Source organism: Dipteris shenzhenensis, chromosome 1 (genome assembly GCF_047967505.1).
Source record: "Dipteris shenzhenensis isolate YYH24624 ecotype China chromosome 1, Dip_SZ_1.0, whole genome shotgun sequence".
NCBI lineage: Eukaryota > Viridiplantae > Streptophyta > Polypodiopsida > Gleicheniales > Dipteridaceae > Dipteris > Dipteris shenzhenensis.
The window spans coordinates 1,380,107-1,406,091 of NC_141596.1; the positions used below are offsets into that span (position 1 = coordinate 1,380,107).

At 42.8% G+C, this 25,985-nt stretch overlaps 1 protein-coding gene across 1 annotated transcript; it reads left to right on the forward strand.

Annotated features, from left to right (window-relative positions):
• The first annotated feature begins 4,908 nt into the window (after positions 1 to 4,908).
• Positions 4,909 to 20,844, forward strand: EIF4A-III (eukaryotic initiation factor 4A-III). Its single transcript, XM_087394341.1, has 9 exons — positions 4,909 to 5,280; positions 16,828 to 17,068; positions 17,532 to 17,612; positions 17,719 to 17,826; positions 17,932 to 18,051; positions 18,215 to 18,382; positions 18,482 to 18,568; positions 18,678 to 18,803; positions 20,457 to 20,844. The coding sequence occupies exons 1-8, from the start codon at positions 4,976 to 4,978 to the stop codon at positions 18,789 to 18,791; spliced, it is 1,224 nt and encodes a 407-aa protein (XP_087250467.1). The 5' UTR covers positions 4,909 to 4,975; the 3' UTR covers positions 18,792 to 18,803; positions 20,457 to 20,844.
• Positions 20,845 to 25,985: the final 5,141 nt, after the last annotated feature.

Consider the following 25,985-nt stretch of genomic DNA (forward strand, 5'->3'; position numbering starts at 1 on the left):
ATAATATCTTGAGCATACCTTATGCAGATCACTATGGTTGCAGTTTGAGCCATGTGCACTCATTTGTGGTGTGCATTGGGCTGCAGTGGATGATTTATAGGCCATTTGGATGCATTGCGATCCTTATTGGATGTGCTGATAGGCCCAGATTACCTTGTGGGATGCTATTTTTTATGGATGCTTTGCATATGGATGCGATTTTATGCTGAGGGACAACTTTGACACATTGTAGGTGATGCACTGATAGTGTTATGCTCTCTTGGATGAGATATTATTGATGCATATGCCCATGGACGGTGTTTATGCTTGAGCCATTTAGCACTTATTGGCATTTTGGATTGCCATTGCAGTTGGCATTTTCTTTTGGGCCAGATTTGCTCATATGGATGCATAGTATATGCACATGAGTCAGATGCATCTTTTGATGCTTTGAGCTTTGAGTTTTGGTGATACTTCACTCTATTGTGGCATACACATTTGGGTGCACTTGGTATTTGGTGTGATTCTCTCTTGCAGGCACTAGCATTTGGGATTTTGCTTCATTTGCATCATGGCATCCTCTTCCATGTTTGAAAAGGAGTTTTTCAGCATTAAAAAGTTTGATGGGACAAACTTTTCTTTGTGGAAAGAACAGATAAGGGATGTGCTTATTCAAAAGAAGCAGATTAAACCCTTAGCAGGTATTGAAGCTATTCTTGCAGATATGTCTGAGGATGATTGGAATGAGTTGGATGCATTAGCAAAGTCTACTATTAGACTTCATCTTGCGGAGTCAGTTTATTTCACAGTAGTAAATGAGCAGTTGGAAATGACTATGCATGTGACATAGTGGGAGTAGGTGACATAAAGTTTTCTTTTGCAAATGGGTCTGCATTTATTTTGAAAAATGTGAGACATGTGCCTAAGCTGACCAAGAGTCTCATTTCAGTGGGTTAACTAGATGATGCTGGTTTTCACACCACTTTTGGCTTTCAGAGTTGGAAAATTCAGAAGGGCTCTATGCTTTTGGACAGGGGTGCCAAGTGTGGGACTTTGTATCCCTTACATGTATCAGGGGTGTTTGATCATGTTGTTGCAATAACCGAGCAGCCAAGTACTTCTTTGTGGCATTGTAAGTTGGGGCACATGAGCCAGAATGGAATGAAACTCTTATGCCGTTTGGGTTATGTACCGCATTTGAGTTTCTCTGATTTTGAATTTTGTGAGCACTATCTCTATGGGAAGTAGACTAAATCAGCCCATAAAAGAAGGGGAAAGAAAGAGTTTGAAAAGCTTGATTTGATGCATTCAGACGTATGTGGTCCCATGCCTACACGGTCATTAGGTGGGGCTAAATACTATGTGACATTCATTGATGATGCAACTAGGAAAGTGTGGGCTTATGCTATAACTCGGAAGAGTAATGTGTTCCATGTATTTCAGAAATGGCTGGCCTTGGTTGAGAATCAGTTAGGTAGAACGCTTAAATGCCTACGGACTGACAATGGTGGAGAGTATCTCTCTCATGACTTTCAGCATTTCTATGATACACGTGGGATTAAGAGGGAGCTCACATCCCCTCATACTCCAGAGCAAAATCCAGTTGCAGAAAAGATGAACTATACCATTCAAGAAAGGTTGCAATGCATGCTTTCCAATGCAAGTCTTTCTGGTGGTTTTTGGGCTGAGGCAATGAAGACTGCAGTGCATGTGATCAATAGATCACCTAGTAAGAGTTTGGATGGTGGTATTCTTGAAGAGTCATGGAGAGGCAAGAAGCCCTCTTACTCTCATTTGCGTATATTTGGGTGTGAGGCATATGCACATGTGCCAAAAGAGCTTCGAAAGAAGCTAGATCTTAAGTCTAGGAAATGCATCTTTCTAGGGCTATCGTCTCTGGGATCCAGAAGCAAAGAAGATCATACGCAGCCATGATATAGTCTTCAATGAGAAGAAGATGCATAAGGCACCCATGAGGGATGTGGAAATGAGGAGAATCACTTTCCAGGATGTGAATCCACCTCTGCATATGTTGATAGACAACAAGCTGTCCATTCCATGCACCAAATGTGCAAGAAATGGGAAAGAAATGGTACCACCAAGTACTCCCACAGGTATACAATAAAGGGTAGATGATGGATCATCTATTGGTGGAAATGATGAGCCAAATGTGGCTGATATGCAGGTGGGACAGCAAGTAGAAATGCCCTTGAGAAGATCATTTAGAGTGTCTAGACCGCCTGATAGGTTTGTTCCAGGGGTAGGCTATGTGATGCTTACTGATTGCGGGGGGCCTTCTTGCTACAGAGAGGCTATGATGCACGAGGATCAATGCAAGTAGGAGTATGCTCTGCAATCAGAGATGAGTTCACTTATGAAAAATAAGACTTGGGACTTGGTTTCTTTACCACATGGAAAGAAAGCATTGCCATGTAAATGGGTCTGCAAGATGAAGGTCACAGCTGATGATGTGCCTAGGTACAAGGCCCGTTTGGTCGCTAAAGGGTTCAAGCAAAAGAAGGGTGTGGACTTTGATGAGATATTCTCTCCGGTTGTGAAGATGACCACACTTAGATGCATGCTTGGACTAGTGGCAGTAGAGTATATGGAGCTTATGTAGATGGATGTCAAGATAGCTTTCTTGCATGGGGATCTGCATGAGGAAATTTACATGGTGCAACCGGAAGGCTTTGAAGAAAAGGGCAAAGAGCATTTGGTTTGCAAGCTGAAGAAGAGTCTCTATGGTCTTAAACAAGCGCCTAGAGAATGGTATCAGAAGTTTGATGCTTTCATTCGGTCCCAGGGTTTTAAAAGTCGTGAAATTGATCACTGCCTCTACACTAAAAGGGCTAAGGATAATAGCCTGATAATCCTAGCACTATATGTGGATGATATGCTATTGGCTAGCAAGAATACTTATGAGCTAGATGCATTAAAGGCCAAGGTGCATGAGGCCTTTGATATGAAGGATTTGGGACTTGCAGATCATATTCTTAGTATGTGCATCATGCGTGATCAGAGTAGGAAACTCCTTTGGCTTTCACAGAAGGAGTATGTTACAAAAGTATTGCAGTTTCAATATGGAGGGGGGGAAGGCAGTGAGTACTCCATTGCCTCCATATGTGAAACTGAGTCATACAGATAGTCCCAAATCAGATGAGGAGAGGGCCATGATGGCCAAGGTTCCTTATGCATCAGCGGTTGGGAGTCTTATGTATGCTGTGATAGCTACTAGACTAGACATTGCATTTGCAGTGGGAGTTGTTAGCCGGTATATGGCTAATCCAGGAAAGAGGCATTGGGAGGCAGTTAAGTGCATCATGAGGTACATGAAGGGTACCAAGGAGATGTGCATCTGCTTTGGTACACAGATTCAGACTATGCAGGGCATGTGGATAGTAGGAGATCCACTTCTGGTTATGTGTTCACCTTTGCAGGTGGTGCAGTGTCGTGGATGTCTCGTGCACAGAAGTGCGTTGCTTTGTCTACCACAGAGGCTGAGTATGTTGCAACCACAGAGGGTTGCAAGGAGGCTATATGGCTTGATCGACTAGTGGGAGATTTGGGGATTCATACATGTGTACCGACATTGCATAGTGATTCCATAAGTGCTATTCAGCTGGTCTTTCATGCAAAGACCAAACACATTGAGGTCAAGTACCATTTCATCAGGGAGGTACTTGAGGACAAGCGCATAGAGCTTGTCAGGGTTCATACAGATGATAACCCTGCAGATATGTTGACAAAGGGCATTGGATAGTATGCTCACTGGTTGTTCTCCCTTAAAGGCACATTGTCCTTTAAGTGGGAGGTTGTGGGGTTAAAGGTCACCGTGCCTTTACCCCGGCTATGTACAATACTCAAACACATATATAAATGAATGAAAAAGAAGATTAGGGTGTTCTGCACCCACCAAAACTTGTGTGGCTCTTTGTTTCTCTCTCTCCCTCTTCTATTCTTGCTTCCGTTGTGAGCACTCTCAGTACATGGCTGCATGCTTTTCCCTTAGGGATGTTTGTGTGTCTATTTTTTATATGCTTAGTTATGACTTTGCTCACGAATATATATTGAAGTACTCTGTTATAGATAATTTTTTGGTTAGAGTCTGTTGCTTGCATTTAAATGTTTGTTGTGTTTATAAAAGTTCTTTTGTTATATTATTGGTTTAAGAGATCAGCATACAAGCCTTGCCAATAGTGCTAGCTCTAACCATGACACACTTAATAAATTTGGTGATGTTAGTAGTCTAATTTCAACCCTTTCCTCATGTATAACAAACATCCATCTCTCTCACACACTCTCTATCACTGTGTGTGTGTGTGTGCTCGTGTGTGTGTGTGACCTTCTCCTCGATGCTTAGATCGAAAATTCACATCATAAACATTCCCATTAATTGAATTGCATGCATATGTGGAAAACACATCTTTTTAATTTGGAGATTTGCCATCTATGCTTCACCTTTACTATCTTGCAACCAACCCACGCAGTGCCTTTATTTGATATTCTATTTATTAAAATTAATTGACATTTTACCACCTTGAGACTCGGTAGAGTGGGTCTCTAACTCGTCGTAGATGAGTCAAGCTACTTGTAGTAGTAGTAGAGCAACCCTCTTGTTATAATGAAAGTGTATCTAAATCTCTAAGAGCTCAAAACAGCAAATAGCTATCACCATAGGCGAGAAAAACCTTGATGAATGAAACATCATTGGCAAGGCATCAAGGGCAGGGCTCTTCTGATGCTACTTTGTCTTTTGAACGTAAAGGCCACTCCAAGTCCTTGTCGGAGGAAACAATGAGAGCAAAAAAGGCATTTTTATTTATTTTTTCCTGAGTTCGAAAGTTGTGATTAAGCAATTGAAAATTCTCTCAATAAAAAGAATATTATCTCTAATTATTACTTGTGAACTGTATTTTAGGTCAAGTCGGCTATAAGACTTCGTAAGACTTGATTTCCGCTCCGCTCTCCCCCTTCGACCTGATCCCTGCTTTTCTTGATGGCTGCCCCTTCCGTTGTCCCCCGCAACCGCACAAACCCCCGCAACCCCGACGATGACAACCTCGCTTTCGAAACGACCCCTGGCGTTGAGGTTATTACCGGCTTCGATCAAATGGGCATCAGAGACGAGCTCCTCAGAGGAATTTACGCTTACGGATTTGAAAAGCCCTCTGCCATTCAGCAACGTGCCATTCGCCCCATTATACAGAACAGGGATGTGATTGCGCAGGCTCAGTCAGGAACTGGCAAGACTTCTATGATCGCCCTCGCTGTTTGCCAGATAGTCGACACCACGCTTAGAGAGTAAGACTCCTTTCCTTCGACAACGGTTTTAGGGATTACGAGGGATACGGTTCCTTTTCTAGTTGCGGAAAGTATTCCCTAGAACTCAAATTGCAGGGATTTATTAGAAATCAGTAGGCCGTGCACGGGTTATGCGAGAACACCGCAGAAGATTGTAAAGACGTGCCAATTTTGTTTGAGATTAGTAAACGAACAAGACAAGTAAAAAACAAAACGTCGAGAGCGAAGGGAGCTCTCACATGCGTCCTAGGGCTAGCATCAAAGCATCGAAAGGTATGCTCCACCAAAACGCCTGCGACGTTTATATGGGAAACTAGCAGGATTGTACTGTGTGCACATATTGAATAGAATCTACCTCACGATCGATCTAGATTCTCGAATCTGGTAGTCATGGAGATTCTTCAACAGAAATTCAAAACATTAAAGTAGTATGTGATGGGCTTCTTGTTAGATTATGAGTAGTTTGTTGTAAACACACCCTTGGGACTCTTTTTCCTCCAATTAGGAGGGTTTCCCCTAGGGTTTGTTTCCTCTGTAGAGGATAGATCCCTAAACATTTGGTATTAAGCCTTAGATCCTCTTTTCAAGGAGAAATCTTGACGAATGCTGACGAGAGCTGGCCCTATGCACGATGAATTAAGGGTGGGATTGCTTTTGCTTGTTGATTCAACCATTCTTTTTTTCATTTTTGTAATTTCTATTTTTTTTCTCATTGACTCACAAAGTCTCTTTCAAACTCCCTTCTTTCCTTTGTTCTTGTTCTATAAAACATTTTAATTTGTAAGATCAGATATATTCTAGTCTTATGAAAGTAGTTGGGACAAAAAATATATAGACAAAGAGCCACCCGCCTTAGATTCATGCTCCTTGCTTTGCTCGTCTCTTGAGAGCCACATGCCTTCACTTTGTTTGTCAACTCTTGCATTATCAATACAACTCCATGTTGTTTTGTTCTCCTTTCATTTCCAAACCAAACATTCAGTATCATAGCCTCACATCTTCCTTTTAAAGAGAAAGCTTGATGGGTGAAGCTTGATCACTCAAATCGAGTATGAAAATTTGAGGATTTTGTCAATTTCAGGTATATAGTTGACATTTGCAGGAAATTAGAGTTTACTGTTGCAGCTTTTTGGGTCTAGTGCATAGTCACCAGAAACGGCTGTTTCTGGCCTGGAAATGGAAATGCCAAAACAGAAACGGGGTTTCTTTTAGAAACGCCGTTTTGTAATCAAAAAAAAAATTTGGGCTGTTTTTTTGGGTGGGCCTTTTTTGATTAAACTGTTTTTGTCTTCTTTTGATTAAAACGTTTTTTGTCGATTCGTCCGTGTTGCTGCTCTCCATCCTATTGCTTTCCAGCCTCTCCATCTTTGATTCTTGGGGCCCTGGCACCGGCAGCCTGCTCCCCCCTCCATCTTGCAGGCTGGCTCTCAGCTTTCCATCCCTCCACTACCTCTCCTCTCTTAGCTCTCCTCCTCCTACCTCTCATCCTCCTCCGACTCCTACCTCTCCATCCTCTTTCACCTCCCCATCCTCCTATCTCTCCATCCTTTCTCACCTCTCCATCCTCCCTCTCAAACTTCAGATTGTTGTAACTTCAAACTTGTTAGAAGTTAGTTCATGACACATGTTGATTGTTGAAGCATCATTCATGGATAATAGATGATACTAGATGGATCAATCATCACAGGAATTTAGAATCATAGAAGCATGCATGATGCTTCAAGTATAGATAATTGTATTATGTATAATTTGCACTCTATTGATAATTGTATTATGTATAAAAAACATTTTATACATAAATTGTACCATATTGCCGTTTTTCCGTTTCCGTTTTGGCTGGCAACTATGGTCTAGTGTAGACTTAAGGCTAATGTTTACAAATATCTTGACTCAGCTTGAGTTTTAATTTTTGGCTTTATCGCAAGCATTTTTTTAAATTTATTTTTGAAGAATATGGGTTTAAATACAGGAGAATAAGTTGGAGAACGAACCACCCCTCTTCCTCTTGTGGAAATTTATTTGGTTGGCTGCAAAGAATTTATGGGGATATGCTAATGGATCAGCCAAAAATCAGAAACAGTTCAACTTGGAGCATCCTTTGTGTTAAATAGGCTCATGTTGCTGGCTACGAACAATGAACATGCCATCCCTCCTTTTAAAGCTGACTTACAATATGCATTTGAGGTGTCAGATCTGGGTCTACTTGGGCATATGGTTAATCAAATAAAGGCATAGTTTTACTTCAGTCGGAGTACATACAAAAGTCGTGCATAAATTTGGTTTTCAAGATTACATGTCCATTTGGAACCCAGGGTTGCAAATGAATTTTTATGATGTAGGAGAGCCCTATGATATCTATCTGTGCAACACTAGACCAAATATTCAGTTTGGTGTTTTCCAAGCTAGCAAGTCCATTCACAGTCCTAGTACTAAGCAGTTAAGTGTATTTTCCCTTACCTATAGGATAACACACAATCTTGGATTGTTTTATCAAAAGGGGGACAGCTTGTAGCTTTTTGTGTTTTAGTGACTCAAACGAGGCAGGTGATTTTGTTACTCGATTGTTCACAATTTTTTTTGGCAAGTCATGCATATCTTGGTTAAGCTAGAGACAATTCATTGTTGCCACCTCAACCTATGAGGCTGAGTATAGGGCAGCCTTCCTTGCAATGGTAGATTATGTATGGTTGAGGAGGGTACTTCGAGATCGTCATGAGTTGTCAGCAAACACTCATCACCATTCTCACTAAAGATTACAGTGCTTGACTTGTAAAACAAATTTGCCTTTCTCTTCTCTACAGATCACGGGAGTAGCACCTTTCGTTTCCACCCAGCCAATTCTGCCAAGTCTTCAAGCAAGAGAGAGAGAGAGCGATATCGAAATTACGTAAATCCACACATTCTTCCATTCTCTCACTAGTCTTGACAGACCCCATATCCCTAGATAGATCTAGATGCCACATGTTATCCATATAGGGCCTTCCTAATGCAACATTTCACCCCTCTCTTGGGATGCATTTAATTCCTTGCCCCTAGGCACAATCTTTGCACTAGGCCCTTGGTCTCAGATCTATCTAGTCTGGTGCTATCAGCCCTCACCTAGGACCTTGACATTAATCCCTCCCGATCATTTACATAAAGCGCAAACACATATATTACAAAAATAGATCCTATAAGGGAAATGTCGACTGATTCTTCCGAGGTCATGCTACCTCGGCTAGAGCGTAACATTCCTTCCCTCTTCAGACATTAGCGTCCTCGATGATAAAGTCTGGGAACACTCTCCGCAACTGATATACGGATTCCCAGGTAGCTTCGGATAGAGGCTGACCATGCCATGCAACCAACACCGTGGGTATCTTCCGATTTCGTATTTGCATCGTTCCTCGGTCCAGGATTCTTGTTGGTTTGCGCCTTGCAATATCCTCTATCTCCTGAAACAAAACCACACCTTCGATTAGTGAGTCACCAGTATGTAAAAATTTCTTTAAACGTGAAACATGAAAAACCGGGTGCACCTTACACCCCTGTGGCAATTCTAATTTATAGGCTACACTGCCTATTCTCTTTAGAATTAACCACGGCCCACAGTATCGAGGTGATAATTTAGCACACTCTCCTGAAGTCAACGACTTCGAGTGCGAAGGAATTCTGAGAAAAACTTTTTCTCCTTCTTCAAATACTCTTATAGACCGATTTTCATCCGCATACACCTTGGCTCTATCCATAGCCTGACGGATATTAGCTCTCGCAAGTGCTAGCATCTCCCGCATCTGAACTACAAAGTTCGCGGCACTAGGCACTTTCTGAGGTACTCCAACTATAGTCGGATTGGCTGGTCTATAACCATAGTTCAGCTCAAACGGACTGAACCCAGTAGATGAATGTTTCCTATCATTGTAGGCAAACTCCAACAATGGCAACCACTTGTCCCATGTATGTTGCCTCAATGACACATATGCCCTCAGCATATCCTCTAAAGTCTGGTTGACTCTCTCCGTCTGACCATCCGTCTCAGGATGATCCCCACTACTCATTCCTAACTCAGTCCTCAGTGTCTCGAATACCGCTGTCCAGAAATGACCGGTAAATCTGACATCTCGGTCTGACACTATGGATCTAGGTAATCCATGCAGACGAAATATATGTCTAAAGAACAAATCCGCCACTTGCGGGGCACTAACAGACTCTCTAGTCGGAATGAAGTGAGCCATCTTGGTTAGACGATCAACCACCACAAGGATAGAATTATACCCTCCTTGCGTTGCAGGTAGCCCTACAATAAAGTCCATGGAAATGCTCTCCCACTTACTTAGTGGTATTTCCAAGGGTTGTAAAAGTCCGGGTGGCTTCACCCGCTCGGCCTTACTTACCTTACACGAGAAACACCGTGTCACATATTCATGAATATGCTTTTTCATCTTTGGCCAAAAGAAATCTCGCTTCACGAGATCATATGTCTTCTCGACTCCTGGATGTCCCGCACATGGGCTATCATGGCATTGTCGAATGACTCTCTGCCTGAGATCATTCTGACCAGGTACTACAACCTTGCCATTTCTAACTAGCATACCATCCCTTATGGTATATCTTGCATAAGTTTGGCCTTTTCTGGATGCCAGGTCATCCTTTTCACTTTCCCCGGGTTTTAACACATGAGCCTTAGGCCATAAGCTCTGGACAAACTCGTCCACCTTTTGAGTTTCTCTGATCTCGGTCATTAGAGCACTCTCTAATACCGTGAAACTGAGGTTGTGCATAATGCGAGACAACGCATCAGCTACCTTATTGTCTTTTCCTCTTCGGTACCGAATCGTTAGATTAAACTCCTGCATGAGCTCTGCCCACCTAGCTTGGCGGCCCCTCAAGTCAGGCTGTTTACAGAAATGTTTCAGAGTATCATGATCCACATCCACATAAAACTCTGAACCATACAGATAATGTCTCCATGTTTTCAAAGCATGGATAACAGCATACAACTCCAATTCATGAGTTGGCCAATTCCTTTGAGAGGGAGAAAGCTTCTTGCTTTCAAAGGCTACTGGCCTTCCCTCTTGAAGGAGGACTGCTCCTACCGCAATGCCACTTGCATCGGTTTCTAGGAACAACGGTTTCTGGGGATCAACTATTTTTAACACCGGTCCTGTGACCACAGCTTGTTTTATGGTGTTAAAACTTTCTTGTTGATTCTGTCCCCAAATAAAAGGTACTTTATCTGAGGTCAGATCAGTCAATGGCGATACTATTCCGGAATATCCTTTGATATGCCTTCTATAAAACTGGACAAATCCCAAGAATGATCGCAACGCGGTCAGACTCTGAGGGATTGGCCAAGTTAGTATCGCAGCCACTTTCTTCGGATCCATTTCTACCCCCTGTGGAGTAATTATGAACCCTAAGTACTCAAGCCTAACCATACACAGTATAGTTTTCTTTTTATTCACGTAAAGACTGGCTTTCCTCAAAGTACTGAACACTATCCTTAAGTGTTCATGATGCTCAGTAACACTTTTACTGAATATTAGGATATCGTCAATAAAATGTACTACGAACTTTTCGATATACGGGCGTAGTAAATCGTTCATAAGCATGACGAAGGTCGCTGGAGCATTGGTAAGTCCGAAGGGCATTACCAAAAACTCATAATGACCAAACCTGCTCCTAAAAGCGGTTTTATGCACATCCTCGGCTCTGATACCAAATGTAAAACAAATTTGCCTTTCTCTTCTCTACAGATCACGGGAGTAGCACCTTTCGTTTCCACCCAGCCAATTCTGCCAAGTCTTCAAGCAAGAGAGAGAGAGAGCGATATCGAAATTACCTAAATCCACACATTCTTCCATTCTCTCACTAGTCTTGACAGACCCCATATCCCTAGATAGATCTAGATGCCACATGTCATCCATATAGGGCCTTCCTAATGCAACATTTCACCCCTCTCTTGGGATGCATTTAATTCCTTGCCCCTAGGCACAATCTTTGCACTAGGCCCTTGGTCTCAGATCTATCTAGTCTGGTGCTATCAGCCCTCACCTAGGACCTTGACATTAATCCCTCCCGATCATTTACATAAAGCGCAAACACATATATTACAAAAATAGATCCTATAAGGGAAATGTCGACTGATTCTTCCGAGGTCATGCTACCTCGGCTAGAGCGTAACATGACTGTGGCAAGGAATCCAATTTTCTTTGCCTGCACCAAGTAGATTGAATTATGTTAGAGAGGCTTCATATAGGGGAGACATGACAATGTCGCTTTTTTTTTTTTGGCAAAGAAAGGAACCTTCTATTAATAATTGAAAAACTTTCATACAAAATATCAGCCCTGAAGGTGCTGAGTATGGAAAAATTTGATTAAGGCTGAAAGAAAAAACCAGCCTATTCCAAAGAAACCCAGCTCACTGCTTAGGGGATCTCTGGTACAGGGCTAACAACCAAGTGGGGGGACTATACAACCAATGAATACCTCGCGGAGTGAATGTGTAGAAAACTCTTGTAGGCCAAGCCTTGCAGAAACGTGCGCGCGTCGCAACAGTCGCCCTAGCTCCCAGGTGGAGGGCAAGGTGTAAACGATATCCTGTTGGATGGCGACCAAGGTAGCCGAGGGTGGCACCTGATGCATGACATTGGTTAGTACCTCCCACACGCTATCCTCCGAAGGGGAATGAGGATCCGGGCTAGCAAGAGGAATTGCCTCGCGGAGTTGTATCCTCTGAATGCTTTGACCTTGTATCCGGTAAGCTGGAAAGACCTCATCACTCTGGGATGCATGTCCTCCCTTAGTCAACTAGGCCACCATCCCTTAGGTGTAGTTCCTTTGAAGGCTTTGCATGCAGGTCAAAATCTTGAGGGCTCCCATCCAAATCCTCACCGCGCTACGAGTAGCAGTGACACTGCCCCTCCAGCGGCATTTGCTCCAACCAAGGGCATGGGCAAGCCTCCATGGGTCATAGAGAAACGATAGGGTTTGCAGTGGAGCGATAAAAAAGTAGACAATACTCAGACACAACCAAAGAACGGAACTCAGAAAACATAGTGCCTGTCGGTAATATGAAAAACTGAATACAAGAACCTCAAGCTTTCGTGTCTCAAGGACCGTGGCTGAGGTGAATCAGAAAGATGATTCCATGTAGAGAAACAGTAGGAAATATAGCAACAGAGGGAGCGTAACGCAGTCCTCCGTGTAGCTTGATGATGATGAAGATAAGGAGCAGATCTAGAGCAGGAGGGGACAGATCTGGAGCAGAGGAGTAGAAGAGACAGATCTGGAGGAGGATGGGACAGATCTGGAGCAGAAGGGACAGAGCTGAAGCAGAGGAGCAGATCTGGAGCAGAGGAGCAGAAGTTGGGGCAGATCTGGAGGAGAAGATGGAGCAGCCAGGAGGCAGGAAGGAGAGGCAGAGAGAAGGCAGCAGACAGGAGGCAGAGAGGAGCAGAACTGAAGAGGAGAGGTAGAAGTGGAGCAGGCGGGGCTGCAGCAAAGCATGGAGGAGAAGAGGAGCAGCTGCAGGTCCTGTCCTGTCTGAAGGAGTGTGAGGGCTTGTGCTTTTATAGGCTAGACCTAGTTGGTCGGCCAGCAGGTCGGTGGGCCTGCCAGCTGGTCGGCTAGACCAGCTGGTCTTTCTGGCCACTTGTTTGGCTGAGGTGGCTGGCCTTTTGGCTGGCCTGTGAGCTGTATTCAGTTAGGGATGGGAGTAGAAGATGGAGTTCTCTCCCTTAGTGCGCAGCGGAATGAAGAGGAAACTGATATGTTCATAGGAGTGATGCTCCCTGTACCTATGGCCTCCATGAAGAAGCAGGATCTTTAGATCACCAGAGATCTGGGGTCTTTAGCTCACCATGGCTCTGATACCATATAGAGAAACGATAGGGTTTGCAGTGGAGCGATCAAAAAGTAGACAATACTCAGACACAACCGAAGAACGGAACTGAGAAAACATAGTGCCTGTCGGTAATATGAAAAACTGAATACAAGAACCTCAAGCTGTCGTGTCTCAAGGACCGTGGCTGAGGTGAATCAGAAAGATGATTCCATGTAGAGAAACAGTAGGAAATATAGCAGCAGAGGGAGCGTAACGCAGTCCTCCGTGTAGCTTGATGATGATGAAGATAAGGAGCAGATCTGGAGCAGGAGGGGACAGATCTGGAGCAGGAGGGGACAGATCTGGAGCAGAGGAGCAAAAGAGACAGATCTGGAGGAGGATGGGACAGATCTGGAGCATAAGGGACAGAGCTGAAGCAGAGGAGCAGATCTGGAGCAGAGGAGGAGAAGTTGGGGCAGATCTGGAGGAGAAGATGGAGCAGCTAGGAGGCAGGAAGGAGAGGCAGAGAGAAGGCAGCAGCCAGGAGGCAGAGAGGAGCAGAACTGAAGAGGAGAGGTAGAAGTGGAGCAGGCGGGGCTGCAGCAAAGCATGGAGGAGAAGAGGAGCAGCTGCAGGTCCTGTCCTGTCTGAAGGAGTGTGAGGGCTTGTGCTTTTATAGGCCAGACCTAGCTGGTCGGCCAGCTGGTCGGTGGGCCTGCCAGCTGGTCGGTGTGCCTGCCAGCTGGTCGGCCAGACCAGCTGGTCTTTCTGGCCACTTGTTTGGCTGAGGTGGCTGGCCTTTTGGCTGGCCTGTGAGCTGTTAGATTGCCCCAGAAATTGGGGATTGTTAGTTGCTTAATATGGGTGACCAGCCTAAAGAAGTAGGAGATCTTCCTTGGCCGCAAACTGGACCAATGGCGAGTCCAAAACCTGGAACGGACCTCGTGTGGCACCCTCTGGGCCACCCAATGCCTCTCCCTAGAAGGGGTCCAGTCAAAGTGTCGATCTGGAGCCTCTTGCCAACCTCAGAGGTATAATAAAAGAAGGGCACCTTGTCCACCCGCTCTGTGAGGCCGACCTTGGAAGGTTGCTGATCTATTTACCAAGGCACTATGCAAATAAAAGTTTGAAGCTTTTTGCAAAGCTTTAGGCCTATTTTCTTTCGCTGATTGATCCATTTTCTTTGTACATGACACTACTAGGGGGATCTGCTAGATTATGAATAGTGTGGTGAACACACCCTTGGGACACTTTTTTCTCCAATTAGGAGATTTCCCCCCCTAGGGTTAGTATTAGGGTTAGTTTCCTTTGTACATGACACTACAAGGGGGTTCTGCTAGATTATGAATAGTGTGGTGAACACACTCTTGGGACACTTTTTCCTCCAATTAGAAGATTTCCCCCCCTAGGGTTAGTTTCCTTTGTAGAGGATACATTCCTCATTTTGGCTATTCTTTGTAATAGAACTCTTGCATTCTTAATACAACTCTAAATTTCGGTATTCTCCTCTCACTCCGAGACCCAACACTCGTGTCGGACAATATGCAAGGTCACTGAGAACCTTATGTTGGAATGGTCACCTCCCCATTTGTAAGCCCCATATGAGGAGAGCATGGGGGAGGGAGACCTAGGGGAGTACCCCACAGAAAAAGAGAGAAAGGGACTGCCACATGCACAGCATCATGGCTGTCATGTGGGCAGCACATCTAGAGAAGGTGAGGAGTGGCTGCATGATGGTGACACATGGCGGCTGACCTCAGCAGCAGTACGGATGAGTACGGCGCTGCACACGTGGCTGGAGATAGCCTGGCAGAGGGCAGAACCAGCACGACAGAAGGGGCAGAGGTGGAGGCTATGGTGGGCCAGCCACCTGGTTATAGATATGCCCAAGAGTAGGGCCAAATGGGGGCTGCCCTTGGGGCCAAGCAGCAGCCCAAAAGAGCCCAGCAATAGCCCTTATATAGGGCAGTAAAGTCGGCCCAGGAGGGGCCAGAAAAGGCGGCCAGGGGGGGGGCAGGAAGTACCAACCAGGTCGGCCGGATCTAGGGGCCTGGGTCGGCAGGTTTTCCCAGCCCCTTAGGGCCTATAAAAGCAGAGGCTCTTGGCCTCATTCTACATCATCTGGAGCAGCAGAGCCTCAGCAGACTGGAGCAGCAGATCAGCACCTATAGGGCCTACATCCAGGAGGTGTATAGGAGGCTGAAGTGCTACAGACAAGCTGAGTTAAGGCTGCACACCTAGGTTGACATCCAGGGCAGCAAGGTGTAGAAATCAAGTCACGGTGACCAAGTCTACTGAAGCTCGACAAGGAGCACGCAGGATCGAGTCTAGAGATAGCCAGCAGATAGGAGAAGTACCTTGTGGTAAGATCAGAGGACCACACCATTGGTGGGACTCTGGATCTATCTCTTTTGTATCGTGTCCATAGCTTTGGACGGAAATATATTATTTTGGTGGTTTCTCTATCTGGTTGGTTCATTGTCTATTGATGAGTCTGCGCATCTATTCTATGCACATAAGTTGAAGAAGTTTGTGATTCCACACCCCACATCACACTGTGTGAGCTCCTGGGCATTACTATCAGTCTTCTGCTGTGCGTACCCTTTGTTGGGTAATTTCTAACACCTTAGTGATAATGCACTTCAATATTCTTTCTTTTGGCATGAAATGCTGGATTCTTTGCTAGTGAATGCTGCTCATATTATCGAAATAGAGCACTGTTGGTTCTTTGGAAAGAACTGCTGCATATCTTATATTGGTTGATCCTTTGTATTCTGTTTTTGTTGATGATAAGGTAACTGTTGGTTCCTTCTTGCTTTGCTAAGAATAAAGCTGCTGAACCAAGGCTGAGATTGTATCCCCTTGTACATCTTATATCATCTACGTTGTCTACCCAATCAGCATCAAGGTATTTGTGAAAATCAACAAGCCGCGGAGCTCTTATATCTCCTCCTTGTGTTTAGGTTCGTGATTGAGGGTCCTGGTCAGTGTTATCATCTTTCAATCCATAATCTCATGTATCTTTCAAGTACTTGAGGACTTTTTTAGCTGATTTAAAATGAGTCTTTTTGGAATCATGCATAAATTGACTAAGACACCGAGAGAATAAGGGATATCTGGCCTTGTCATAGTAAAATAAATGAGGCTTCCAATGAGATGTCAATGCATACGAGGATCTATATCAAAAGACGTGTCATGTGCTGACAGTTCAATACTGCTTTCTAGTAGTGTAGGGAGTGATTAAATGAAACTATGAAGAACTTATATTTGCCTATGTGATCATGATGCTATTGTCATCTCTCCATATTTCTATGCTGAGAAAATAATGGAGTCTTCCCATATCGTTCATGTCAAACTCTAATGTGAGTTTACCTTTGACTTGTGAGATAAGATGTCCATTAGAAGCTGAGTCCGATGGTTAGAATCCCATTGCAAAAAAGTGGTGGTTTTCTGGCAACTAGGCCTTGCTAGATAGGCCTTTTGACGTCGTGCATATCTTTTTGCCATTACTTCTGCTCATCCATGGTCTCTCTACTTTGCTTATCATTTTGCCTTAGGTTGATTGGCACTATGCCTTAAAGAAAATCAAATCTGAGGTGTAAAACACTTAAACTCATTCAACAAGAAGAGAAATAACGCTTTTTGTGTCTCATATTTGTAACCTTAGAATACTTTTTTATTGTTTCAATTGTCACGACTCATTACTTTAAACTGATAAAAGGTATCTTCCTGGTGCTACGCAGGATTCAGGCGTTGATATTGTCTCCTACTAGAGAGCTTGCAGCTCAAACCGAGAAAGTGATTCTAGCTATTGGTGGGTTCATTAATATTCAGGCTCATGCTTGCATTGGTGGCAAGAATATTGGTGAAGATATCCGAAAGTTGGAGAATGGTGTCCATGTCGTTTCAGGAACCCCAGGAAGAGTATATGACATGATAAAGAGGAGGACATTGCGAACAAGGGCTATAAAGCTTCTAATCCTTGTAAGAGATGTGTGGTGACCGTTGTGAATACGCTCATGGGTTTCTTGAGACGGCGTGTTTTGAAAAATCTGATCTATTCTTTAACTCCTGGTTAATTTCTTCTTCTCCGGTGTTGCATTTCTTCAACTAGCTACTTGTCTAGTAACTTATTGGAGTTCTTCGTATTACACAAGTTAAAATAGCACTGTTGTGTGGGAATGAGATGATGACTCAAATTAGCCTTTAGTGCTCGTCTTTGTGGTGACCGAGAGTCTATGAAAAAGTCTGTGTATATGGATATATGCAAGCTTTACACAAAGTATGCCTAGTATTATGAATTGTGAACTATATAGCATGTCGCTTTGTGAGCAGTGAGGTTAGAGCCCTGCATGCTTTTGTCTATGAGCTTCAGTCAGATAGTATTCCTGATGTTCTCATGAAATTTTGGATTGGGTTTGAATTTTATGCTTGTTTGGTGATGCAGGACGAGTCAGATGAAATGTTAAGCCGAGGTTTTAAGGATCAGATTTACGATGTATATCGATATCTTCCACCAGAACTTCAGGTAGGGTACATGCAAAACCTTTTGTTGCTATCTAGATCCCAGCCTTTCAACTTGGTGACTGCCAATGCATCAGCCATCTTATTATCAGGCTACTTGCAATTTGTAGGTGGTACTTGTATCTGCAACACTGCCCCACGAGATCCTGGAAATCACCAGCAAGTTCATGACTGATCCTGTCCGCATCCTTGTGAAGCGTGATGAGCTGACTCTTGAGGTGGCATCACGTTATAATGGCACTCTTTTTAAAGTTTCAATGGCATTTTTTTGTAGATTGAGGCCATGCTTTTGTTAATGTGCTATGTTCATTTGCATTTGGCAGGGGATTAAACAATTTTTTGTAGCTGTTGAACGTGAAGAATGGAAGTTCGACACTCTCTGTGATCTTTACGATACTCTTACTATTACACAAGCTGTTATCTTTTGCAATACAAAGAGGAAGGTGAGGTTATTTTCCATATTTATGGTGTCATAATTTTTGTCATAGTCGCCAAAAAGCACACAAGAGTCTATAGAGGGATGGGCATGTAATTGATGCGATCTTTTAATCCTCTCTGAAGATTTTGTTGTGAGTGTTGGTACACATGTTTTTTTTGGAGTATCAGGTAGACTGGCTCACAGAAAAGATGCGGAGCCACAATTTTACAGTCTCCTCTATGCATGGAGAAATGCCTCAGAAGGAACGTGATACAATTATGTCAGAATTCCGTAATGGAAATACACGAGTGTTGATTACGACAGATGTTTGGGCTCGTGGTCTAGATGTACAACAAGTAAGTGAACCTTTATTAGCTTCATCTATTATGAGGCATCTTTTCATTTTCTCAACATTGCTAAGTAGCGGAGGGGTCTTTGATATGGGTCATGTGAAGGTTTCTTTGGTCATTAATTATGATCTTCCAAACAATCGTGAGCTATACATACATCGTATTGGTCGATCTGGTCGATTTGGGCGAAAGGTACGTGTTTTTGGTCTTCTTGAGCAGCAATATCTATTTACTTTTCTTTTCAATTATTTAAAATGCCTAGCAGATAGAGACAATGATTACGTGCTTGTAAATGTATCAGGGTGTTGCCATCAACTTTGTACGAAGTGACGATATAAGAATCCTTCGGGACATTGAGCAGTACTACAGCACACAGATTGATGAAATGCCCATGAATGTTGCTGATCTGATCTAAACAGACATTGAGGTTTGTCCTTCATAAATTGCTAGGCAACTTTTGTGAAGAATATTCTTTATTTTCTGGAAAGCATTGACTAGCATCTTTCCTTTTAAAGATGATTAAGGAAAATGACTGAGTGTCTTTAAAGCCAAGGAAAATGACTGAGTGTCTTTAAAGCCCACTTTCTTTTTTTGCAAAAAGAGACTTCTATTAAGTATTAAAGAAAAACCGTTAGAGCAAGCTCCATACGGGAAAGGGGAAGTGTGAAAGATGCTGAGTATCCGAGCAATCCCTTTCCAAACAGTCCTCGCCTGACTGCAGTCCCAAAGGCAATGTCGCACTGACTCCTCTGCAGAATGACAACGAGGACAAGTGGGATCAGCCCCAAATCGTGATCTCCACAGGTTCACTGCAATCCCTCCATGAATAGAAAGCCAAAAGAAAACAGTGATCTTTCTATTTCTGAGGGATTTCCAGAGCCTCCTCCAGAAATTTCTACGCAAATCCCCGGTGATGAAGAAGCTTTCCCAATGGGGGGCTCTGGAGGGAATCGAACCCCTACTGTTCGGCTGAAATCTCCTGGCATTACCAACCGTGAAACGAAAGAAGGGAATCCCCCTCTCTCGGTGCCCATGATCTATCCACATTAAAGCCCACTTTCAGCCTAGGAAGTTTTGTATTTTCGCTTGAGACCTATGTTCCTTATTGGTCAAGTCGTCCACTTGTTCCCTGTTCCTCTACTGCTATACTTTCACCGTTGCACGGTTATACCTGTGATCCTTGGTCGTCACGTCTGGTGGTCTGGCATTATGTACGGTTGTTGGGCAGATGCAATGCCCCTTATGTACACCCCATTCTAAATGAAAAGGTGAGAGTTTGTAAGAAGTACCCTAATGCTATTTGTTGTGTGAGTGGTTAGATTTCATCTATGATTTGTTTCTGTTCTATGCATCATAGCCTCAGGGATATTTCACTGGGCCCTCTTTTCAAGTGTATATTATGTCCATTCTGAGGATGTCTCTAAATGCTTTGTTGAAATTTTCCTGCCGTGGTTCAGTTTCCTCATGTTTTAGTGACACTCAACAACATTTAGTAAGACATTACTAGACATGCTTTTACTCGATGCTGTATGCAATTGCTCCTCAAACCTATTACTAGAAAATGCCTTTACACAATGTTATACAACGCTGTATTTACTTTTTCCTCTCCTCTTGCTTGCTTTGGTACCTCTATGGAGGCATTGTCCATACACGTAAGATGCCAGACTGAAACAATATTTAAATGTCACTTGTTTGGGATTTCCTTTAACATCCGACTACATAGCATATGTAGTCCTTGCTTTGCATCGTGAAAGGTAAGTTTGATCCCTAATGAAGCGTCTCCCTTTTTTGGCTGCCTTTGTACCTTTGACTCGAGGTTGGTGGGTATGCTTTGTAATATTAGCTTGTATTTTTGTAATGGAACTTGGGAAATTTTTTACAATGGCATTGTGTAATAGCTGGCATGTGTCTTCTGTGGGGAGGGAATCTCCCATGCTTGCAAGGTTTTTCCTGGAATCTACTAACTGAGGAAACTTGCCCTAACTATTCTTAGTGTGTGAGGGATTATCATGAGCTTGAAACTGCAATTTCTGTTATGATTTTTGGCATATAATAGATTTGTTTATATATGTCTGGCCAGGTTTGCGCCTTGTCAGCTTCACAAACCAGAATACAGCTACGTGGTGTTTGCTCTGTACAATGTTCCTCAATAGTGTCTCTGGCACTGATCCACTACCACACGTCTTGGATAAAAGAACAGCTATATGAAGACATTAGGATTTTCCAAATGGCAAGAGCATCATCGACAAAGAGGGACATGGGTGTTGCTATTCTAAGCTATGAGCCTGTAAAAGTGACTTTGAATCACTCTTCTTTGGCTACATGTGAAGGCATTTGATATTTGCCAGCTTGAGTTTGGGACTTGTTTATCACAAGTCAGTTGTTAAAGAGTGTTAAAGATTGATCTTTGATGTTGACAAGATGTATTGAGAAGATTATTCATATATCAACCAGTTTTCTCTGATTAATTGCTCCTAGCATATATTATTGTCATGTGTTCTGATGGATTGGTGGAGGTTTTGATAGGAAATTGTTTCCTTGCATGCACGAATATGCTGATGAGTGGAATTGTTCACATTACAATTTCTGCTTCACAAGCCCCTCCCGCCTTTCCTTCCCTCAATGCACAGGACCGTTTATAACCTGAACATATGCAAGGTTTTATACAAGGCAATTATGGATGGATTGACATGAGACAATCTGCAATGCTAGCATGCTTGTGGATGAGAGAACCAAGCTGTTATACCAAATATGGTGCTACTTGTAACACTATTATCAAATTTAGTATTTTGAGAAGACCATTGAGAATGTGACCACTGCTGAAGCAAAGTCAATGGAAGTGTTTCTAGATAGCACGGGATTTGATGTTTTGCATGATTTTCCAAATTTAATCTAGAAGTGCGTGTTGTGGTGACTATATGTTGACCCTTGTCCAGTTTTTGAATTTTCATCTATGTAGGGGACACATTGGTATTTGTAGCGTTTTCTAATCACTGTTTGCTTATACATGTATACTATGTATATGCATGTATAGGGGTGCACACATTTGCACACTTTATGCATGTAGCTATGCATGCACATTTACACGTGCGATGCGCACATGCACATGCACAAGCACCAGGACCATGCAAAATTAGAAGCAAATGAGGATAGATGCTCCTGCACAAAGCATATATTGTCAGCTAACATTAATTTTTGAGGTGGGGTGGGGCTAACTAATGCTAATCAAATTTTCGTTTTTTTTACATTGTCAGCTAACATTAATTTCTGAGGGGGGGGTGGGGCTAACTAATACTAATCTGATTTTCCATTTTTTCACATCGTGGGGACATACTTGAGCTCGAAGCATAGGGTCTTGTCAATAAGGGCTTATGAAAGGAGTAGAAAAGTGATTGAATATGAATTGCTATCGGTGAAATAAATCAATTTTTCTAATTAGTCGTATGTACTCTAGGATCTCTCATCATATTTGTTTAATGTTTGATTCCATGGGGGTTTGCAATCATGCGCGCATAATTGCTTGAGAACATTTTGAGTGTACTTGACTTGTCAAGTATATAATACCATGTGTGTGTCTCTAGATTTTTGTGGCTGCATTTGGTCTATTTTATTTTTGGAAATTGGTCCAGTAGTATAATGGGGTAGATTTTTGCTAAGCCACTCTATTTATGTAATGAGAAGTATAAAAGATTAACTATGCCAAAAATTCATAAATCGACAAGAACAAAAAAACATGATCCATTGTCCACAATTATAGGGATTTCCTAACATACCTTCAAGGCTTAAGATGCCCTCATCCAAAATTAATGAAGTAAATTAGACAATAGCTTACACATTATTTAACCATATTGGCCTATGGCCATTGTTGACCACTTGATACTTCAATCCAAATTAATTTTAAACATATCCATTCCTTTTATCCAACTCGGCATCTAGGCTCAAGCCTATCCTTTACAAATCCCCTCTTTTAACTCCAAATTAACTCATTCTTTTTCAATCATAAAGTATACATCGAGTTGGTTAAATTTGTTGTTTAGCTTCTATTGTTATTGTGACATCGATAACAAAGTCTTCCCAACTAAGGCTTAGGTGGGTTCTCACCACTTCTTGTTGGATGGTGGAAGGTATGCAGACTCCTCTCTTTGATAAAGGTGATGCTTGTTATGACTTATCAAAGCAAATCTTCTCTATATAGTTATGCATTCTACAAACCTTTTGCTAATTACTCCTCTTTTTTTTTTGTATGGTTTCACCTACAAGTTACATTTTTTGGGTCAAATCATAGTAGTTTTCTATTTTTGTCCATTACTAATATTCTTTTCATTTCACTATGAAAGGGGGTTGTCGAATCTTTACACACACACACACACACAAAACTCTATTTATGTATTGAGAAGTAGAAAAGATTAACTATGCCAAAATTCATGAATCGACAAGAACAACAAAAAATGATCCATCGTCCACAATTAGAGGGATTTGTCAACATAGCTTCAAGGCTTAAGATGCCCTCATCTAAAATTAATGAGCTAAAGGCCCATGGCCTTTGTTGACCACTCGATACTTCAATCAATCCAAATTATTCTTAATCATATCTATTCCTTGTTATCCATCTCATCATCTATGCTCAAGCCACCAATTGCATTAGTAACAATCAATTTGATAATCCATCACACCAACTAATCCCAACATAATTATACTTGATATACAAACATCAAACTACATAGCCATCTAGTTCTTGCAATAACACTAGCCACAATAGCGGCACTATTATTAACATGGAATCACCCACAATATCGAGGAGACCATGCCCTCTTCCACAGCGGGAGAGAGCCTCAGACGCAGATCAGGGACATCTTTGCGGCTCATCGGAGTTTGGGGGGGGGGGGATGCTTAATGTAACAACCAATACTCTTGTTTGCTTCGGTACAATGGGGTGTACGGTGGGGTGTGCATGGTTGGGGATGTGCATTTTGTTGTAGGGCAATACTTAGCGTTGTGTATTCTCTAATGTAGATAGTATGTCCCATTGATTTGGATTACAAGGAGACTTAGCTTGATCGGCCCTTTGGTGCCTATTCCCCTTTGAAGTAGGCATTGACCTTACTGCATTGGAGGAAGATCTCTTCCTTCTTCACCACTCTTCCTTTGCTCCATCTCTTTGTAGATGCTTCTCCATCTCTCCCCCTGCATATGCTTCTAGTAGTATGCTGCAAGGGTGAGGTTGAGTGGTGGGAAGAGGGGGGAAGAGAGACACTTGTGTTGAGCGAAGGGGGAGAGGGGCACGAGAGGCCGAGTGAAGGGAGGGAGGGAGAGAGAGGTTTCAAGGTGGAGTGAGGCACGCTTTCATAAGGGGAGTTGCCTTAGAATCAATGCTAAGGGAGAGGGGTAGGGAGCGGAGAGAGAGAGGGGGAGGAGCAGTAATGACGGAGTAGGGGAGGCAGAGGTGGTGGCGAGGTACAGGTCTTAGAGATTAGGTTAATGTGTTAACTTGGTAGGCATAGTAAATTAGGTTAATTGAGTTAATTTTGTAGAGGTGAAAACTAATTAATCATTTTTTGAATTTTCAAGGAGTCGGGAATCGGTAATGGGAGCTACAACTATCACTGGAGGGGGAAGTCTATTTTTCATTGGCAAAAATGGTGGTGTGACTTTGTAGTTCATGCGACAATTCTCTTTGGTTTGTAGGGTGTGTATCCATGTGCTAGGAATTTAAGGCAGAGTTCACAGTGATGGCTATAAAAAAACTAACCGCCCAACCTCCCTCGCCGCATCGACATATGCTATCATGCTCACCATTAATTACCAGTTGGCATCAGTGGAATTTTTGATACCGTCAATGGCTGGGGTCGATGGAAGATCAATCCCAGCCATTTGAGCTTCATTCTTTTTGAACCATAATCACTCTCGCACATGTTAACCGGCGCCATTCTCATCAACTAGTAAAAATGACTGCTTCATCCTATGGTTTGTGACTTGTGCCTCTTCACAACCGTTAGATCATCAAACTTGTATTAGATATGGCCAAAGGAGCTTTTTTCTAACTGTTATATCTAAGGAAGATCTAATGGCATGCGATTAGTGCCTGTTCCAAGCCGTGAGATCTTCCTTAGATCTAACGGCTGTCATAATTTTATGGCCACTGATGCTCGTGGACTCTGGAGCACCATAAGATCTGACCTGAAAATTGCATCATCCATCCAAATTTTGCCACGTGTCCATTGTTGCCTCCCCCATCCACCATTGACGACAGCTGGGAATCCGGCCTAGTCGCCGATCCCGATCAAAAGCCGAGGCAATCGGCTTCTGGCCTTTGATCAGTCACTGGGTAGCCCCAATTTCCACTCGAGAATCGGCTCCTGGAGACGATTCCCTACTCCATGTCCACCACATATTACGAGTATTAATCCACTTAATGTGATGGCCTAGATCTTTGTGTCATTGAAGAGTCGGGTATATCGCATTGATTTGGTCCCAAAAATCAATTAATAGTTTCTTTTTTTTTTTGCGGGTAAAAGGTAGCTCATTTAAACCACAAAAAATATTCACATCAGTAGAAAGGTAAAAAGTCTGCCCCTTTTAAGGGAGGGGGGACAAAAACTGATTACATCTACAGTTTTCCTAGAGCATTGAGAGTCTCATTTTTCTTTCCAAAAGACTATATCGTTTTCTTAGCTTCCTCAATGATCCTTTGACCTAAAGCTCTTCCATAATGGGGTCTCTGAAAGACAACATCATTCCTATACCTCCAAAGATACATAATCGTTGTTCCCCTTATAAGCTGCCAAACCTCTAAGATGGAATCGTTAAAATTGCCCTGGTCTCCCAAAAGAGCAACCGTCCACATGATCTTTTATCTGTATCTGAACTTTTCTCAAAATTTTCACTATTTCTCTCCAAATTTCTCTAGCAAAGAAACAGTCCTAGAGCACATGCATGTGCATTTCCCTCCATTTGTTACAGAAAGGACACAAAGGGCTCACCTACGAATTCCATTGGCTTATTCTTTCCCTCACAGGTAATTTTCCAACGATCACCCTCCAAAGCTAAAAAATTTAGCTTGAATGAGGGAGTAGATTTCTGAACTCTCCTGAGTCTCATTGCCATGTAGAAAGACTATCCAGTGGGGCATGAAACTTCTAGTGATTTCTTGCTGCCATCAATGCTATCTCGAAATTCTTCCACAAGAAGCCTCTAAATGCAGAGTCATCCTGAAAGGTGTTGCTAGCAAGCTAGCCATCTTTTGATCTTCCAAAGAGCATGTCCAAAAGTCTATTTTTTGCTCCTTTAAGGTTAAATCTATGCACTAAACTATCCAGATCACACCATTTTCTCTGCTCAGGTCCCAAACTTGACTAAATGTCTCAACGCCCTTGTCATAAAGCTTTCTTACCAACCGTGGGTGAGAGCTTATGAAAGTTGGACCACTGTCATAAGCCCAATTTGTCAACCATAGCGATCTTCCAAGCAAGGCATCACCACTTAAGGTTCTCAGCCCACCCCAATAGCACCCTTATATCTTAATTTTCCATATCTGCATCAGCCTTGACAATAACTTGGACTATGGTATTTTGATAGCCACTTCTGAAAAGAGCACGTCTTGCCAGGAGAA

Excerpts from the sequence above, each read along its gene's own strand:
- EIF4A-III (XM_087394341.1), top strand. The coding sequence starts at position 4,976 with ATGGCTGCCCCTTCCGTTGTCCCCCGCAACCGCACAAACCCCCGCAAC. Across the intron at positions 17,069-17,531 it reads CTATAAAGCTTCTAATCCTT|GACGAGTCAGATGAAATGTT; the intron begins GTAAGAGATGTG and ends TTGGTGATGCAG. Across the intron at positions 18,569-18,677 it reads CTGGTCGATTTGGGCGAAAG|GGTGTTGCCATCAACTTTGT; the intron begins GTACGTGTTTTT and ends TAAATGTATCAG.